Source organism: Globicephala melas, chromosome 2 (assembly GCF_963455315.2).
Source record: "Globicephala melas chromosome 2, mGloMel1.2, whole genome shotgun sequence".
Lineage (NCBI taxonomy): Eukaryota > Metazoa > Chordata > Mammalia > Artiodactyla > Delphinidae > Globicephala > Globicephala melas.
Window position 1 is genome coordinate 101,592,060 of NC_083315.2, and position 19,535 is coordinate 101,611,594.

Consider the following 19,535-nt stretch of genomic DNA (forward strand, 5'->3'; position numbering starts at 1 on the left):
GAGAGCCAACTTAAGTGTTGGCGGAATGGCGGGTATGTTTTTTATGGGAATTCTTTCACGCTTCCGGGTGAGGTGAGGCTGTGGTTGCCATGTTGGTGCCTGGCAGAGCTGCCATGTTGCTTATAGCCGCGCATGCGGCCATGTTGAATATTAGGAAATGAGTTCCAGTCGTACTAAGCGCACGCGGGGCAGCGTATGTAGTCTAGATTTTGGAAATGAAGGATCACTAATTTCTTTTGACAGTTTGGTACTAACATACCTTTGCCACTGAAGGTGTAGCTTCATGTTCCCGTGCACTTGTTTACAAAAATATAGCCATTACGCATGCATATTTGAGGGAGGATAACTGATGGAGCAGAGATACTATAATGAGTCTACAAATACATATTCTCACTCTTCTTGCTTATACCAAATCTACAAGTATCATGTGTAATAAATTAAAATAGAGTCCTCAGGGAATTCCTTGGTGGTCCAGTGGTTAGGACTCTGCGCTTTCATTGCCAACGGAACCGGTTCAATCTGCGGTCGGGGAAATCAGATCGCAATCTGCGGTCGGGGAAATCAGATCGCAAGCTGCTCGGAATGTATGCATGCATGCATAAATACATACATACATACATACATACTCAGAAGGAGGCACTAGGGGGCTCCTGAGGTTCTGGTTGAGCTGTGTTTCTTATTCTGAGAGCTGGTTGTATGAATACGTTGTTTGTGAAAATTAACTGAGCCAAACATTTTGGTATGTGCACTTCTCTGTGTAGTAAACTTAAAAATTTCGTTTTTTTAATGAGGTTCTCTGAATGGAAGCATTTGAGAACCACTGATTTATCAAGCCTACGGAACGCCAAACACTGCCAGAAAGAACAGCTTAAGGCACGGCCCCTGCTTTCAGAGCTTCTGGTATGGTAAAGGAGCTATGACCCAGTTTATTGATATTGAACCATCTTTACAGACTAAGGCAGCACCGAGCATAGACTTAAAAAACAAACGTGATTGCAAAGAAGGGAGGACTCCAAGCCCAGATGACCCTTTGGCAAGGAGGTGACATCAAAGTTCAGGCTTGGAGTGACAGCTAGTACTTCAGTAGGTGAAGCTATAGGAAAGAATTCCAGGCTAAGAACATGATAAAAGCAAAGGTCTAGACTAGATGTAGAAAAGCATGATGCGTGCCGTGCTGACCCAGATTAATTTTGCTAGAACACAGAGAATTATTTTTGGGAATTTGGGAGAATATTTGTTTCCATATTTGAGGCTAAATTGCAGAAGGTACATGTTACCTGAGTAACGAGCTTGCAATTTATTCAGCATACAACAGGGTACATTTTAAGGTTTGTGAATAGGGAATATTTTAGGGAATCTGGTGTTCTGGTTGAATTGAGATGGGGAGAAAAGTTTAGAGATAGGGAAAATAATCAGTAGCCTATTGCAACTGTTTGATGATAGGACCTTTAAGTCAGAAGCTATCTATGTATAGTAATGGAAAGGAAGGGGTGAATATGAAGGGAGACTACTGAGAAGAAAGATGTATGTGTTTTGGAATGTGGCAGTTTCATTAATTTATTCAGAAAATATTTGAGTGACTACTATGTGCTAGGTACTGTGGAGATTTAGTAGTGATCAAAATATCCATTTCCATATCATTTTCTGAATTTAAATTTACCTAGTAGATAATTTACATTGTCTTTATTTATTTATTTATTTTACTTTAATTTTATTTTTGGCTGCATTGGGTCTTTTGTTGCTGTGCGCAGTCTTTCTCTAGTTGAGGCGAGCGGGGGCTACTCTTGGTTGCAGTGCACAGGCTTCTTATTGCGGTGGCTTACCTTGTTGCAGAGCACAGGCGCGTGGGCTTCAGTGGTTATGGCACACGGGCTCAGTAGTTGTGGCACACGGGCTCAGTAGTTGTGGCTCGCAGGCTTAACTGCTCTGCAGCATGTGGGATCTTCCCGGACCAGGGCTCGAACCCGTGTCCTCTGCATTGGCAGGCAGATTCTTAACCACTGAGCCACCAGGGAGGCCGCCCTACATTGTCTTTTGAGATGTGTACCTTTATATATGAGCATTGAGATAGAGGACACAGAAATGAATATGGGCTCATATGAGCATATCTGGACATTTAATTCTCAGGATTATACTTAATTAGAAGGAAAAAATTCCATCTTGCTCAGCTGAAATACTCTTGGCAAAGTTGGCTGATGTGAAATCATAAAAGACTACTTCCAAGGGCCTGCTCTACCTAAGGTTTTTTTTTTTTTTTTTTTTTTTGGCAGCAACCTGCGGCACACGGAACTTACCTGACCAGGGATTGAACCCACATTCCTTGCAGTGGAAGGCAGAGTCTTAACCACCAGACCGCCAAGGAAGACCCTACTTAACAGGTTTTGCTTCCTTTAATAACCTGGGTCTAACAACTACCCTGAAGAGAGTTGACAAGGGATGCTTTGCACTTTCATTTGGGATATATTCTGTGTGGCCCTATGTTTAGACACATGTATTATTACTGAAGTAAGATAATCCCATTATTGCTCTATTAGAGAACTGTTAGAGTTAACTGTTCACAAATCTGAATCCCTCACTTGCTGTAAGATCACTATTTCTTTCAAGGTCCTTAACACATAGAAATGAAATACATAGAAATTATATAGCAGTAAAATTAAATAGTCTTGGGAGAGAAAGACAGTACTGGATATAGCTTTGTAGAAGATGAAGGGGGTTGATTCATCTTAAAGACAGATTTCCACAGGTCAACCCTTAAATTCATAAGCATTTTCGTCTAGGAAAGGAAGAATTTTTCTAGTGGAAGAGATTCAGTCTCTGGTAGAATTCGAGGTACCTAAGACCTGGATTGCCTCCTCTCACCTACAGAGGAAGCCAAAGAAGGAGTACAGGTACTCCTTAAAGTCAGCCAAGTTAAGGCCAGCTCCCAGAAGTCTTTGCTTTCATATTCACTTTGGATAAATTATTACAGTAGTAAATTAGGCAAATTTTAGGAGCACAGGAGGGCCACTTAGCATGATCTGCTTATAGAGGGATTTTTTTCTAGACTCCTCAGGACCAGTTTTCAGCTCATAAGAAAGCCACTGCTTTCTTGTGTGCCTACTCTTAGCCAGTCTGTATACAACCCTGAGCAGTACAGGAAGGAGGAAGGAATCTCACCCAGACCTCTTCTAGTCAAGAGTGTAAGCCTAGTTGTGAGTAGATGAGTGCTGCATGCACTACATTTCTGAACTTTTCCTCCTATCTGCTGTGGTCGACTTTCCAGAGTTAGCCACAACAATATTGGCTCCCATCCCACATGCCTTTATGCAGTGTGTCTTTGCCACTCTTCCCGATAAGAGGTAAAGCTTGTTTCCCCTCCTCTTGAATCTGAACTGGTTTTCTGACTAGCTTTGGCCAAGAGAAAGTGGCAGAAGTGATATTCTTTGAGTTTCAGAGTCTAGGCCTTAAGAGGCCTTGAAGCTTCTGCTTTTGTCGTCTTGGAGGCCTAGGCCTTCATGGAAGTCCAGTTATCCTAATAGCTAGACCATTTGAAGAGAGAGTGAGGGAGAGGGAAAGGGAGAAGGAGAGGGAGAAAAAAGGAGTGAGAAAGAGACAGAGAGAGAGAGAGAAATCCTAGAGATTGAAAGATATCAAAAAGAGTTCCTGGAGAATGAAAAACTCTAAGAAAAGAGACTGCAGTATTCCAGCCATTCAACTGAGGGGCCAGAGGTGAGTGAGGCCATCTTGGATCCTCCAGCCCGAATTGAAGCTGCTGAGTGAGCTCAGCCCTCACCACATGGAACATAGACAAGTCATCCTAGCTGAGGCCTGTTGGGACAACCCATGGACTCACAAGCAAATACATAATTATTGTTTAAGACACTAAGTTTTGGATGGTTTGTTACACAGCAATGGGTTACTGAAACATCCACAGTATTGACCAAATACTGCATTTCGTAACTGGTTCTTTGGTCAAAATTTTTTTTTCTTCACTTTTGTCCTTACTCATTTTTTTTAATTATATGATCAAAAGCAAAGTGTCCAATGGGATTAGCAAATCTGTTGTTAAATTAAACATTAGAAAAGACAAGGAAATGTAAAGGGAAGTCAAAGTTGGGTCTAATGGAGAAACGCTCATGTGAGTTAAGTTTGTTTTGGGGATCAGGAGACGGATGTTCCTTGATTTACTGAGAAGTTCCAGGGACGGTATCCAGAGTCCCAGAAATCTGTGAGAGATGAAAATGTGCCAATAGAATTGAAACCTTTTTTTGGGGTGACACAGGTTGAAATCTGGGAGAAGCAGATGCTGAGAGAGTCAGGAGTCCAAAAGTTTTATTGGGAAGTAACACTTGTAAAAAGAAAAAGGGAAGAAAATGGGATTGGGCAGGGAGAGCTGTCCAAAGCTGTCAGTGATGCAGACATGACAGCCTCTGCCAGACCACTGGAGAGTTCCATAGCAAGAATCGTTCATTAGTCCCATGTTCCCTGGGAATGGCTAAGCCCTGTACCACCCACCACATTGCTTAGCCTTTGGCCAGGGGTTTGGAGAACAGTAGGACAGCTAGAGGCTGTCAGCTAACCAGGTTTCTTGCAGCTAGGTAGCCAGTTCTTTCTTAAAGGGACATCTCTGAAGTAGCACACCTCTGTATCTGCCAAAGGGGACTTGACGTACCTTATGTAGGTTTTTATATGGTAACTGCATTGGTCCTTAGGTTGTCATATGGATTCAGTTAATATATTTCAGCATGGTTATTAGGAAAACTGAATGTAAGAGAACGGTACGTCCCCGCCCCCTTCTCTCTCTTCGTAACATGAGTTAGTTATTTCCCTTTCTGGAATCCCACAGGCCACTGTGTCTATCACAGTATTTACTACCATGATATAAAAATACGTTTTCATTTTTCTTCTTCCTTGACTGAGCCCCCTTAGGGGCAGAAGTTTGTTTACCTTTGTATCTACCCAACACTTGGTCTCTGAAACAAAATAAATCCTCAAAAATTAACGGAATGAATGAGTGAGGAAGCTGTTTCTTGCTTCTTGTACTAGTGATTTTTTATCCATCTAGTTTGAACTGAATCCACTATGTATATTTCAGGTAAAGCGTTTCGCAAGCTGCATTTCTTGACATATTCATTTCAGCAGGTTAGAGTTAAATTCACCTTCCAAAAGGATGATCAAATGAGAAGTGCTTGAGAGTAAGAAATGGTGGGGTTGAGGGTGGGGATTGGAGGGGACTGCAAGAAGGAAGAAACTGAAGGCTCTAAGAGAGAAATAAACTAAAGGTGAAGAGAGAAAAGTAAAAGTTGTAGGTCAATGAAAGAATAAAAAGCAGGAGAGGAAAAAGAAGAATGAAAAGGAGACAGAAGGGAAAATAAAGTAGAGCTATGAAGGAGTGGGGTGGGGAGTCCAGCTCAGTGCTGACCTGCCCAAGGAAGCACCCATTAGCAGAAGCCTCACTGACAGCTGTTACCATAATGGGAACTGGCATCTAAAGAGAGGGCAAGTCTAGTTTAATTAGTTAAATGGCATTATCTATGTCCAGTGGGGGTAGGGGAGGTAAAGGGAATAGAAGGATTGGTGACCTACCTCCTTCCATAGGCTGAAAAGAAAAACAGATTTATAAAGCTCTGGTAAGGAATTAAAGAGACAGGAGCTGTTTCTTCTCCAGCCGACTTCACAAGATCGCCATGTCCTATTCACTGGTACCTTTAAAGCGGGACGGGTTTAAAGTTGCCTCCAGGAGGCAACTAGAATCAAACCTCTGTTCTTTACCTTGAATCGAGCCAGTAGGTTTACTCACCTTTCCCTTCAGTCTTCCAGCCAGCCTCACCACTTCAGGAGTCTTTAGTATGTAACAGAAAGCAAGCACCATTCCTGACCACTGGTGGTTAGCACTGAGACTGGGATTCTGCCGACCTGGGTTCTTAATGCAGTTCTGCCACTGATTGGCTGAATGTCTTTAGGCAAATCATTTTACCAGTCCCATCCCTTTAGCATGTGGTTTCAGTGATATAATCTTACAAACGAAAAAAAAAAAAAAATTCCGGAGAATGTTCTCTTTAGGAAAGCAAGGTCTTAAGAGTCAAATCTGAACCTTACCATGTTGTGGAGAGACAAAACAAACAAACAAAAAAAATATATATATGCTTCATTTCATTCTCCCACCCCCAATGCACTTCCTCTGCTAAGAATTCTCCTTTATATTATCTTGTTGGTAGAAATTACTAGGGTTGAATTTTTTTTTCCTGTTTATAACATCAGACCTCAAGTATCATAAAGATGAATTCATCTTGGTTCTGCAGATTAACTGATGTCAGCTAGGCTGGCCTACAGGTCAGGATAGATAGATAAAGAAACAGCTTTCAACCTCCAAACAAAACAAAACAAGTAAAACATAATACAAAAGCCTGGTGGTAGAAGGTTCTAGGCAAAGAGAAAACCTGGACAGTGGCTATAAACAGTGAGCAAATCCCCTACCTTCTGAGAACACAAACACCATTTCTGCAAGGAAATTACATTCACTGGAGGTTGTTTTAGGACAAGGCTGAGCAAATTAAATATTTCAACACCATATGTTCAGCTTTGGCAGGAGACGTAGGTGGGAAGGGAATCTCAATGTTAGGGAATGCTCATATCACACCCCAGCTGGCTGTTGAAATGAAATAAGGAGAAACACACAAATATTTGGTTAAAACACCTTTAATGAAAAGGGAAAGACACTAACATCTCCGTTGTCTGCTCTTCACATTTTACTATGTTAGGAAACTGGAGCCTACACCTTTGGAGGAGGAGCCATCACTCAAGTCAGTCAATAGCAGAACCCTCACTCCCTCCTCCTCAGAACTCCGGTTCCAAATGAGCCTATGTTAAAAGTAAATACTACATCTCATTACAAAACGGAGAGGCAGGGAGGACAGCACCTAGGGCTCATCTCCCAAAGTCTGGGACTCTAAGAACCAGACAGTGGCAAAGACATAAGCCCCGGTCCGTGGACAAGCAAAATGGGAAGGAAGTGGACCTTGAAAGAGGAAGATGAGGAAAATACAAGGGGCCAGGGAATAGCGGAGGGAGTTATCTAAAACTAGAAGCACACTAGTGCTAGGAAATCCCCCATGATCCATGGTGCATTGCTGCACACTAAAGTCACCATTAGTTCAAAAGAACATTCATGAGACCCATCAACCCATCCAATTAAGAGTTTGAGGTCCCCTCCCTTATATCACACCCCTTTCTTAATCACATAGGTTCTCAGCAAGCCCTATGCTTTAGCAACACTCCTAAACGCTCCATTATTCCTTCAGCTAACCCTCATCAACAATGCTTGTTAAAGATACGAACTTCACCTTTCCTTCCCCAAAATATCCATCCCATGGGAGACCTCTCAGCAAGAAATCCACTTGTTTCCTAACTCAGAGGCAAGGATGAAAGATATGACAAGCTCAAAATATCTTGGCATATTAACCAGCCAACACCTTTGCCTTAACGTGAGGAAGGCACATTAGTGCCTTACTACTGGGAAGTGTCCTATGCCCTTCGTTTCTCCCTACACCCTGGGGCGGAGCCACCAGATACTGACATTGTTGCATCTTCATTGTCAGCACCTTCTGGAGCAGGGGGAAGGAGAAGAAATGTACAGTTTGCTGCTTCTCTTCTATGACGGGCTTTCTCAGGCACTGTCTTGGATGCCAGAGGCCAAAAGAAAAGGAGGGGGGAATCTCTTTTCCTTGGCTTCTCTGGATCCCATTGCTGGAAGCAACTTCTCAGCCACAGTTCCTGGGCCAAACAGCACTGGTGGTGTGGGGCCTGAAGGGGTAGTGGAGATGGAGATGGAGATGGAGCTGGAACTCTGGGGCCTGGTGGGCAGGTCACTTGACAGTAAAGCCGTGTCCTAGTTTCAGCAAGACAGGGAGCCCACCCTCACCAGCTGGGCAGGAATGCCCTGGGACAAGAAGTCCTGCAGGTTGACCTGGTCACCAGAGAGGAGTGGCCCTAGGCCCTCCAGGGACAGCTGCTGGCCCCTTCAGGCTGGGCTATAATTCCAAATGTGGGTGCTCAGATGCACCTGCCACAGGGAAAGGGAGAGGAGAGGGTAGAAGGGTCATTCCCAGGGAGGGTGGAGAGGGTTCTTCTTGGGAATGTGAAAGCTGTAGAGAATCTATTTTCCTCAGGTACAATGAATGAAGAGGAAAGAAAAGTTTCTCAGGGGGCCACCCCCCTGTAAGCACAAGGATTTCAAAGCTCAGGGATTAGAGAAAAGCCACTAGGGACACATCATATAAGAACTCAGAGAAATAGACAAATAAGGGCTCACAGATCTTGGAGGTCCTTCTACAGAGCTCTCAGTTTCTGCCCCTGGGGTCAAGGGGCAGCAGGTTCAGAAAAACAGGCTCATGGGATCGTGGGGTCATCTTTTCGGGGAAAGGGGGAGAGCCCTGGGGAAGTGATGGAGGATGAGCAGCCAGGGACCAAGGAAAGAGCAGCAATATTCTGAGGGCCGTGGGGGGCAAAGGGCTGTACCTGGTGGTGAGCCAGCAGCATATGCTTCTTGAGGGTAGCCCGTTCGAGAAAGCCCTGCCTGCAGAAAACACAAGTGAAGAGCGGCCCCTCCCTGGGGTGGGTCTTCTGATGCTCCTCCAGAGCTGCCTGGGTGGGAAAGGTCTGGCCACACACCTCACAGGCCTTTCTGCTACTGCTCTCTCCGGGCTCCTTTCTCATCGCTTCCTGCAGGCTCAGCTCCTCCACCAAGGTGGGGCTGCTGCCTTCCCCTTCTAGGGCCAACGCTGACACGGGGCTGGCGCTCCTCTCCGGTTTGCCCCCCTCTTCTGTGCCTCCTGCAACATCACTGCCGCCCTGCTCCACTGGCTGCGTTCGATCCAGGCTGTCAGGCGGCGGCGGCGGCGGCAGAGAAGGCTGTTGAATCGTTTTCTCATTACTGTCCATCTCCTTCCCAGCTGTGGCCACTGCCACCACAGTTCCCACTTCCTCCTCTGCCCCGGAGGCCTCTTCTGAATCACCACGCACTGATATCGCCTTCTCACCTCCACTCTCGGAGCCTCTCCCTGCCAGGGAATCTTCATCAGTCACGTCTTCCTCTTCTTCTTCGTCCTCTTCTTCCTCTTCGGACAACTCCTCTTCTGGGGATGGCTGCTGGGATGGCTGCTGGGGGAAGCTCCCCGCCCCTGAGACTGCGGACTGCTCAGGGCCGTTCTCCTGGGCAGCTCCCCCACCTTCAGGGAGCGTGGTACCACCGTTGGGGATCTGGCCCCCCAGGTGCATCCGAACATGCTGCTGCAGAGTAACAGCATTGGTGAACTTCTTCTGGCAAATGGGGCAGGAGTTCTGGGCCCGGGCAGCTGGACTAGCCTTGTGGCCCACGAAATGTGCACGCAGGTTGCCCCGGGTAGAGAAAGCTCTGCCACACACTTTGCATTTAAAGGGCCGCTCACCTCCATGTTGGCCGTAATGCAGGCGCAGCGCTCGAGGACAGCTCAGCACCCGAAGGCAAATGACACACTGGTTAGGTCCCGATGAGGCTGAGGATGAAGTTGCAGGGGCAGAGGTTGTGGAGGCTCCCGAAGCAGTAGAGGCCACTGCCACGGCTCCTTGACGGTCAATCTTCTCTACCAGTTGCTGCAGCTTGGAGGTCTCGGAGGGCGAAGCCCCCAAGGGCTCTAGCACATAAGGAAAGGGGAAGCTACCAGTGGACTTAAAGTGGTTGGTAAGCAGGGCCCAGCTGGGTAGCGAAGTCACCAGCTTACTTAGCTGCATGCGGGTTGCTGTGCCACTTTCCGCCACCCCGGCGATGGCTGAGCCCTCGCTCCCGGGTGGGGTGTTTTCATCAGCTTTACTCTTTGGCTCTACCGCTTTCATGAGCACGAACTTATTGAAAGCAGGGAGCGCAGGAGCCGTGGCTGTGCCTGCCCCGGTGGAGAGCAGCGTCAGGCTCTCTGTGGCACTGAGTGCCGTGGTGGAGGCCACCAGAGGCTTGCGTTCCACACCACCACCTGGCATGGCCGCCTCCTCCTCGGCCTTCTCTGGTGGCACGGACATACCATAGGGCAGGCCGCTGCTGGTGATGACGTAGTCCAGATGCTCTGGTACCGGGTGAGGGTTCATCTGCACGTGCGGGTACTTCTCCCGATGCCGGTGGAAATGCACTTTGAGGTTGCCACGCGTGGTAAAGCGGTTGCCACAGACATTACACTTATAGGGCCTCTCACCTGTGTGGGAACGCAGGTGGATCTGCAGGGCACTGTCACTGCCAAATACTTTGGCACAGAAGCGGCATTTGTGCCGTCCACCAGGCTTCTCCAAGGGACCCATCAATTCCCCATAGCCCAGCTCACCACCTCCATTCTTTGGCTTCAGGAGCCCTGGGGAGGCAGTAGCCTCGAGGCCCCGGGCTGCCCCAAGACACTGTGCTGCCAGTAGTCCCGTGGTGCCTGGGAATGCCAGATGAGGCGAGGCAATCAGCTGATCTGTGCTGCCTGACAGGGCCGGGGAGGGGGCAGGGGTGGGTTTGTGGCTTCGCCCGACCCCTCCGGCAGCAAAAGGGTGCTGTGACCCCAGGGGATGATAAAGGTGGAAGAAAGCCTGCTTGGGTGTTTCTGCCCCTGAGGAAGAGGAGGTGGAGGAAGGCGCCAGTGTCTTGCCAGTTTGGACAGGCTTGATGGGGCTGAAGAGGGGGAGCAAAGGCTTGGTGGAGGAGACGGCGGCTGTCCCAGGTAACTCGGAGGGGCTGGAAGGGGTGCCCACTGTCTGGCCTAAGGAGCCAAGCAGCAGCACCTGCCGGCAGATTTGCTCAGTCATCTGCATCTGATGGATCTGCCGCTGCTGCAGTACCCGGAGCTCTTCCAAGATCAGAGGGATGTTCAAGTGGCCGCTGCCTACACCTGGGGGCGGAGGAGGAGGTGGAGGGGGTGGTGGTGCAGGAGTGGATTCTGGAGGTAATGGAGTTGCTCCTAGCTTAGGGCTGGCCAAGATCAGGCCCCCACCTCCCCCAGCTGCTGTACCTGTGGCAGCTACGAGAAAGTGCCCCGAAGACTCCTCTCCCCTCCGCTCTGGGCCCCAGGTGGGATCTGTGGGTACAGAGGACCCGGAATCCGACGGGTTGCTCTGCTCGGCCTCCATGACCTGGGGACTGCTGTGGCCCTCAGGCCGGGGTTCAGAAGAGGTCGAAGAGTTGTTGGGGTTCTCCTGGCCCCCAATTATCACCATTACAGGGGGGTCAGGAGAACATGCATTCTGGTGGGCGAGGAATTCAGCTGTGTCAGTGAATTGTGCGCAGCACTTGGCACAGACTTGGGGGTGGTCCTCCTCGCTAGCATCACCTGGGAAGAAGACAAGGAAAGAGCGTGGGTGGTGCGGTTCGGATGGGTATGCAGAGGCTGTAATTAACAACGAGCCCAGTAACCGCTAGTGGGGGTGGGGAGATGAGCTCACCATCCGGCTGGCCGTGCAGGAGGCTAGAGCTCAGTGCTGTCCCGCCTGGACAGGAGACTCGCCAGCACTGGGGGCCAGGAGGGAGGGGAAGCGGGCATGCACAAGCTACTCCCCCCCTCCACCACCACCCCCCCGGGCCACTGGCGGGCGCAAGGACTGGGTGTGAGTACCGGGTCCTGTGGAGAGAATCGTGCCTTCTATCTCGTCCACCGAAAGTCCTCTCCCCGCCCCCCGCGTCCCCTCCACCCCTACCCCTGCCCGGGCCGGGCCCTACCGCACCTCCAAGCTCCGCCGGCTCCCCGCAGGGCCCCCCGAGACGAGAGCTCCTCCCGGCTTCGTGCGCCATGGTTGTGTGGGAGGTGGAGGGCCAGGTGGAGTGGGAGACAATGGGTATCCGGATTGGGGGAGGCGGCACTGGCCGCCGGGGCTGCGGCAGCTTCTGCACCCAGCGGCCCAGACTGCGGAGATGGAGATCGGCGGCGGGGGCAGGGAGCGGCGGAGGAGGGGGAGGGGAGCGAGGAGTCGCGAAGGAGGGGAGGAGCTGGAACGAGAAAGCTGGGAGAGGGGAGATGGGGGAGGAGCTGCTGGGGAGGGAGGGGAGCGAGCCCAGAGCCCAGAGCCCGGGAGGGTTTCCGGAGGCTCAGTGACAGGTGCTGTGGGGCATGGCGGGGGTCCACCTTTCCTTACCCTCTGCCAGCTCCCCCCATCTCCGGATGTCCTTGCCCAGACCTGCCCCCTCTCCCCCCCAATCCCCCAGCAAGCTCAAGGGGGCACAGTAGGAAACACAGCCTTGCTCAACAGAGCAAAGCGACAGGCTTCTCTTATTTTCCTTTGGATAAAGGATCCGCTGAGCCTGGAAAACGTGGGCTCCAGAGAGGGTGGTCTGAGGGCCAGAGCGGGAGGGGGAATCCCAGCACACCTACCCCTTACCTACACACACATAATCTGGTGCCCCCAAGATACCCCAAGTTTTGTCCTGTTTTCCTGACCTCCATTCCCACCCTACCCCCACCCCATCCACAAAAGAAGTTTCTCAGGGTGGGAGGCCCCGAGGTAGAATTTCCAAGGAAGTCGTTTCAGGACTCCTCTCTGCGTAACACTAAGCCCCTTTACTCCCCGCCCCTCCTCCCCCAGAATAATAGCCGAATGCGAGTTACTCCACAGGTCACCCAGCCCACACCTAATTTAGAGAGTTCATGCTTATTTAAGGGGCCATCTCCTATTTAGTACCCTCTTCTCTACCCTTCTTCTTCCGTTGTCTTTCTCTGCCAACACAGCCACTACTGAGGACAGCTGGGTTTGGGGAGATGCTAGCCTGCAGAGGCCTACCTAGCTCTAACCTGGGGGGAGGGGAGCTTCTCCTGAAACAATGGGGAAAATGCAGTAGGAGGGAGTTACCAAGCAGCCTCTCAGTGCCTAAAGCCCCTTTTAGCCCCAACCTGGCTTGAATGCCTAGGAATGACTTAACACCTGCTCACCAGCACAGAGGTGGCCTCCTATTCAGGGAGAGGATAAGTAGGGATAAGATGCCTCCTGGACCAGGTACTCTGCATTCCCTTTCTACCTTGAAATGAGTCTTAATGGGTTTCCCACTTCCTTAAAAGAGCTTATCTTACTTACAGGAAATGACCACAAGTCCTTAGTTTTGTGGTTTGCCAAAGGCATCAGTAAATCCACATTGTTCTAATCCCAGTTCCAATCTTGTCTGGCTGATAAATTGAGGCGTGGTGGTCAGTCACACCATGCTATGCCCCCATTTCCTTTTTTGTAAAGTGGTAATGTTGTAGCTGTGCTATCTTCATCAGAGAAATATTGTGGGGATAAAATAATATGTATAAAATAATAACAACATGTATATATGAGACTTTAAACTTTGGGAGGAGTCCCAAATATTATGAATTAGAGAATTTATATTGTCAGTGGCAAAACAATCAAAATAAAATACATATATATTAAAATTAGATCTGTTTTCATGTTGCCTATTAATTTCTTATTTATTTATTTATTTATGGCCAAGCCGCACAGCTTGCACAGGACCTTAGTTCCCCGAATCCAGGCCCTCAGCAGTGTAAGCCTGGAGTCCTAACCACTGGACCGCCAGGGAATTAGCAATCTTATTAATTTCTGAGGCTGATATAATTGGCATATATCAAGGGTAGGAAGTCTTTTTTGGGGGGAGCTGAAACAATGTAATATTAGTAACGTCCACTTTCATTGAAAACATTGTACTGAATTATGTTTTGAAACTTCAGATAATCACAAGGGCCTTAACACTGTGGACAATGGCTCTGAAACAGATGAGCTACATGCTTCCAGGCCTGACCCTGACAATGAGGGAGAGGGGGTTCTATTTCAATATGGCAAGTCACAGGTTAATGCAATGTTGTCTATTTTTACAGATAAGAAAATGGAAGCTTGGAGAGGTTAAGTGACTCTTCCAAGTTCACACAGTAATTCAGTGAAGCAAGCATTCAGACTTTTGACTCCTGTCCAGTGCTTTCCCAAGCACATCAACATTGTGTGGCTTCCCTAAGCTAGAGAAAGGGCCCTGTGTAGCTTCTACCTGCCATTTGCTCTCTGGCCTCAGTAACAGAGAGGGAATCAGATGGAAGCTTTCTACTGAGCATTTGTTAATTAGCATTGAACATTTGATATCAAGTTGCTGTTTTGTCAAGTCTTCCGACAAGAAAAGAAATCCTTTTCTTTTCATCTTCTCCTGGGAAACACTGTCCCCTTTCTTGCTCTTTAATGAAACTTGCTTTCTGATGCGTAATTTGATCTGGGCTCTTCTTTAAGGTAAATTCAGTCCCTGGTGAAAGGTGATGGATCAACAGCCACCTGTAAGAGGAAGCCTCTATTTCTCAGCACTTTGCACTCACTGCCTATCCTGAAAAGGGGGGCAGGATTCTTAGGCAGACACGAATGAAGTCATAAACACAGGAATAAACTAAGCTGGTAATGGTGTCCCTAGATAGCAGATAAGGTGAGGTAAGCTATCCTGGGTCACATGTAAAGTCTGGGGTGGACATAGGACTGAGACAGGGACATGCTTGTTTAAATTTATGAAGAGCTGAAACGACAAGGAAAAAGGAAACTAAGTGACTCTCTAAACCTGGTAACTCATTAAATGGGAGAGGATGGCTGGGAGAACAGAGGAAAATTGGTGGGTAGCAGGGTGGTAGAGCTGAACACGGGTTCTCAAACTTTGCTGCCCATGAGAATTACTGCGAGAGCTTTTAAAAATCCCAATGGCCAGGCCGTACCCTAGACCAATTAATTCAGATTCCCTGAGGGTGGGATCTAGGCATCAGTGTTTGTAAAGCTCCTCAAGTGATTCTGATGTACAACCAAGGATGAGACCCACAGTACACATCAGAGGCGTGTCCTCCCCATCAAACCTTCCACCCTGCTCCTCACAAATCTTACCTGTGCTCAACTCGGCCAAAATTAGGATGTAGGCAAAATGAGTTGCTCAATGCAAAATCTTCCCATCGGGTTGCCTCTCTACTCTGACCACAGCCACACTTTGCCTCTCTTGTATCCTGCTTTCAGGAGCAGAATTTGACATGATATACACCTGTCTATGAATTTAAGTGACTGTATTGCCCTTCCCAGGGTATGTGCATCTTGAGCCATAGTTCCAATTGTAAAATGAAAGGCTTTGTTCTACACAGAGTTCAAGCATCATCCAGCCGTTAAAGAAACAAGCACGCTATGTAAGCCCCTGCCTAAACTTAATGTTGGACCAACACAGATTGGTAGTGTCCACAATTATGAGTTGATTCTGTAACTGCTGCATAGATAACTTCTGAAGGAGAATGTCTCATCTTCTCTTCCTTACTCCTCTCTCCTAAATACATACACATACTCCTTTGCTACCCACACCTAGTAAATGCACCCTTGGCCTGTGCAACACAGTGGACAAACAGGCACAAAGATTTATACATCTGGTGCTAAGTGAGAAAAATATATTTGTTTCCAGAATAGGAATATCTTAGATCAAACACAAAAAAGCGTGGTTTTTTTTTAAGGACGTTTTTCTGATATCAAAGGACTCGGCACTTGGTATGAATGGCACTTGGAATTCATACCATTTTGGAGCTGGAAGGGACTTTAGAGATATGACCTCTCATTAAGCACAGTGATTGAGAGTGCCAGCTCTGAATCAGACTTGGGTTAACGTCCCAGCACTTTCTAATCTTTGTGACCTTGGGAAAGTTTCTTAATTTCTCTAAGACTTGCATTTCTTTTAAAAATGGGGGTATAGCCACAAAAAGGAATGAAATTCTTATACATGCTACAACATGGGTGAGCCTTGAAAACATTATGCTAAGTGAAATAAGCCAGACGCAAAAGGACAAATATTGTATCAGTCCATTATATGAGGTCTCTAGAATTGGTAAATTCACAGAAAGAGACAGAAAGTAGAATGGTGATTTCCAGGGGCTGGGAGTGTTGGGTGAAGGGAATGGGGAGTTATTGTTTAATGGGTATAGAGTTTCAGTTTTGCAAGATGAAAGAGTTCTGGAGATGGATGGTGGGGATGGCTGCACAACATTGTGAATATACTTAATGCCACTGAATTGTATGCTTAAAAATGATAAATTCTATTATGTATATTTTACCGTAAATTTTAAAAAGTTTAATGGAGGTAATAATAGCAGAGTTGGAAGGAATAAACAAGAGGAAATATATAAAGGGCCTAGCATAGTACCTGACAAATAGTAAATGCTCTGCAAATAGTAGCAATGAGTATTATTATTTCAAGTCTAAAAGCTGAAGCCCTGGCAGAAGAATGGGCCTGCCCAAGGTCACAAAGCTTCAAGGTACAAGCTGGATTGAAAACCAGGTTTTCTGCTTCCTTATCCAGTGCTCTGTTGCACCCTCCCTGAGTTACTTTCTATCTACTCAGAAATGTTTTCTTTTTCACCCAGGAGTCCCTAGGGCTGAAAGGCTCAGGGATCAATACCCTGAGAGGCGATGCTCTCTACCTCCAGTTCTAAAGAGAACAGAACCCTCAAAACTCTATTTTTGCCTTCCTTCCCCTTTTGCTGCTCTTGCTGTCTGCCAACTGCCATTTCTCCCCCTAGGTCTGTTTGGCTGTTGTCCTGGTTTCTCCTTCTCACTAAATATCTGGGTTTCTGATCGTTTCCTTTATTTCCCAGATGTACTAGTTTACATTTTCCCAATTCACATCGCTTATGTTCTCTAATCCAGATTTCTAGACTCTGTAGGGGAGACAGAAATTTTTTTTTCTCTCCAGAGTTTTTAAGCAAATAGACTATTTCCCTCTCATCACTTATGTGCAATAACTATTCTGGTAGGTTTTGGTGTTCTGGTCAGGGAAGCTGAGCAGAAACAGGGTGGGAAAACAGGTTTTTCAGACTGTGCCTTGGTGATATCTTAGGTCACTGCAGAGATGAGGCTTTTAAAATGTGCAACAAAGGCTCAGCATTTGCTTGTCACATATGGTAAACATTGCTTAAAAGAAGGCAAAGACTCTTGAAAACCTTAGTGGCACCCTAGCTTACTAAATAAATGTCTGCAGATGGTCATGATGATGCCCATAGTTCCACAGGTATACCTGTAAAAGGACATGTGTAAGAGCCCCCGAACCAGAGCCCTCCCTACCTAATTTTGGGGCATGCAGAACAAGAAACAGTCCCTGGGGTGGAACGAAAACTCAGGAGCCTGAAGATCACATAAATGAATAGAAACCCTATCTATATATCTTATAAAAGCAGGAAGGAATTTAGATTTTCATATTAGCCACCTCATCTTACAAATGAGACCCAGTGACACGCCAAGTCATACAAGTAGCCCAAGGATCTTTCAGTCTCTCAGGAGAATTCTGAAGGCAGATCTTTCTTAAGGTTACTACTGCTTCCTTGCTCCTTAACATTTATGTTTTCAACTTTTATGGCTCAAAGGCAAAATTTCAACTGAAATTTGTTGCTGCCAGTGAGTTCAAGCCTGCACTGTTTCTATGGGGACGGCTTTGCAGCAGCATCCCCGTGGCCCCAAGTGTTCACAGCCACAAGTGGGAGCTATAGTTCAAGGGGCTGGAGAATCCCCTTAGGGCAGTTGTGAACGATTTCTTGTGACTCCCTCCCAGATTCTTCCTCAGCAGCGGTATAGGGAATGGGTGAACTGAGGATGTGGGAAGAAGAGAGGATGGGGGGGAGAGGAGAGGATGCCTCTGGGTTGGAGGGGATTCAGCATTGTTCCACAATCTAACCAGCAGGGGAGCAGGACTGTAAGGCAACTCTGAGGCTCTGGGGGAAGTCTCCTGTAGAGCAGGAGGAGGAAACATCCGGCCTGCAGCAGCATTAAGGGGGGCTAACGTGTCCCAGGAGGGAAGGATGCCACCAGCATGCCACCTCTTAATATTGGCACAGTGGGATCCCAGTAAAGCACTGACTTGAGGGGTATGTGTTCTACCCAAAACAATATGTCTGTTAAGGTTGTTCCGTAGCATGTTGTGAACTGATTTGATCTCAAGTCCTTTTTTACAACAGGTGGAAAGGTAAATTTAATCCATATTTTAGTTTTAGCTACTACAAATACATTATCCTAGAGCTTTTCATGGCACACATCTCATAAAGAAATGCTGAAGTTCACCAAGAGGCTCCCGAGCTTTGGTCATATTTCAGCACTTACAGGAAGTGCACTGTACTCACATATAATAATAATAATAATAATAATAATAATAATAATAATAATAATAATAATAATAGACTTCCCTGGCAGTCCAGTGGTTAAGACTTTGCCTTCCAATGCAGGGGGCGCAGATTCGATCCCTAGTCGGGGAGCTAAGATCCCACATGCCTCACGGCCAAAAAACCAAAACATAGAACAGAAGCAGTATTGTAACAAATTCAATAAAGACTTTAAAAATGGTCCACATCAAAAAAGTCTTTAAAAAAATAATACATATTAAGCACTTATTTATGCTAGTTATTTTTCCAAGTGTATTAACATGTATTACCTCAGTAACCTAATGAGGTAGCTAGTATATTCATCCCTATTTTACAGATGAGGAAACTGAGGCATAGAAAGGCAAAGTAAACCAACAAGGTCGCACAGCTAACCAAGTGGTAGAGCCAGGATTTGAATCCTGAAAGTCTGCCTTCAGAACACTTGTGTGCTTAATCCTACACTGCATTGTTGGGTGAATCAACTGTTTGCTAAATAAATAGTTTATCCCTGAGCCAGGACTTTCAGACTTTCACAGTGTGAACATATGTAGCCATACTAGATTGTCCCAAACTTGCTCGATCCTAAGAATTACCTGGACATTTTGCAAAGATACAGATTCCCAGACTCTAGCCCAGATCTACCCACAAGCAAGCAAGCTTGGAAAACCCTAGTTTAGGTGGAGTGAGCACCACTAACCCTAAATGTCATGAAATCTAGGTTTCTGACCTGACTGTACCTCTGTTTCTGAGACTTTGGGCAATGTCACTTCTCAATACCTTAGTTGCTCTGTTGGCTGCCTCTTACTTACTGGAATGTTATAAGAATACATGAAATTTCCCCCCCTCATAAAGAAAATCTGTTACTTAAACAAATGATCATATCCCCATAAAATGATATGCATGTATCAACAAGTATGTTAACTCATACACTTTTTTTAGCTTGGCTTTCCTTGAAACACAAACCTAAGCCCCTCATCCAGAACTTTCCTCTAGCCTCTACTCCAGGTGACACAGATACACACCCCAAACCAGGCTGCATCTGACCGACATTAGCTCTCTCCCTCTGGGAGCTCTGATCTGTTCTCTGCTCAGCCCAACAATGAGAAACTTTTTTCTCTTCTCCCTCAGGGGACCCTTCACGTTTATCCAATTCATTCTCTTGCAACCCAACTCTCCAGAAAGAAAAGGGGGGAAAATCCCACCCCTAAGAGACGATCTTCAGGTCTGAGGAGGTTACTTAGCAACGGCACAAAGACCAGTGAGCAAAGGGGGGACCTGGGGAGAAAACTCTTGGGTGGGGAAACAGAGCCAGTTTGAAAACTCCATTTCATCCAGAGAAAAACAACACAGAAAACACAAACATAATCAACCCTGAGAAAAGCCAAGCGGGGCTTCTCCCCAGCACAGGTCATCTCC

The 19,535-nt window shown here is 47.0% G+C and overlaps 1 protein-coding gene across 8 annotated transcripts in view; it reads right to left on the reverse strand.

The window, feature by feature from the left end:
- Positions 1–6,662: 6,662 nt before the first annotated feature.
- Positions 6,663–19,535, reverse strand: part of SALL2 (spalt like transcription factor 2) — a 55,495-nt gene continuing 42,622 nt past the window's right edge. For 2 of the 8 annotated variants that reach the window (XM_060294563.2, XM_060294561.1), the window contains one exon: positions 7,695–11,309. In XM_060294563.2, coding sequence (XP_060150546.1) covers positions 8,368–11,196 — 2,829 coding nt within the window. In that variant the 5' untranslated portion in view covers positions 11,197–11,309 and the 3' untranslated portion in view covers positions 7,695–8,367. Of the gene's footprint in view, positions 11,310–11,421; positions 11,442–11,700; positions 11,931–19,535 lie in introns of those variants that run through there. The other 6 variants (XM_030844144.2, XM_030844145.2, XM_060294562.2 and 3 more) reach the window with 6 other exon arrangements.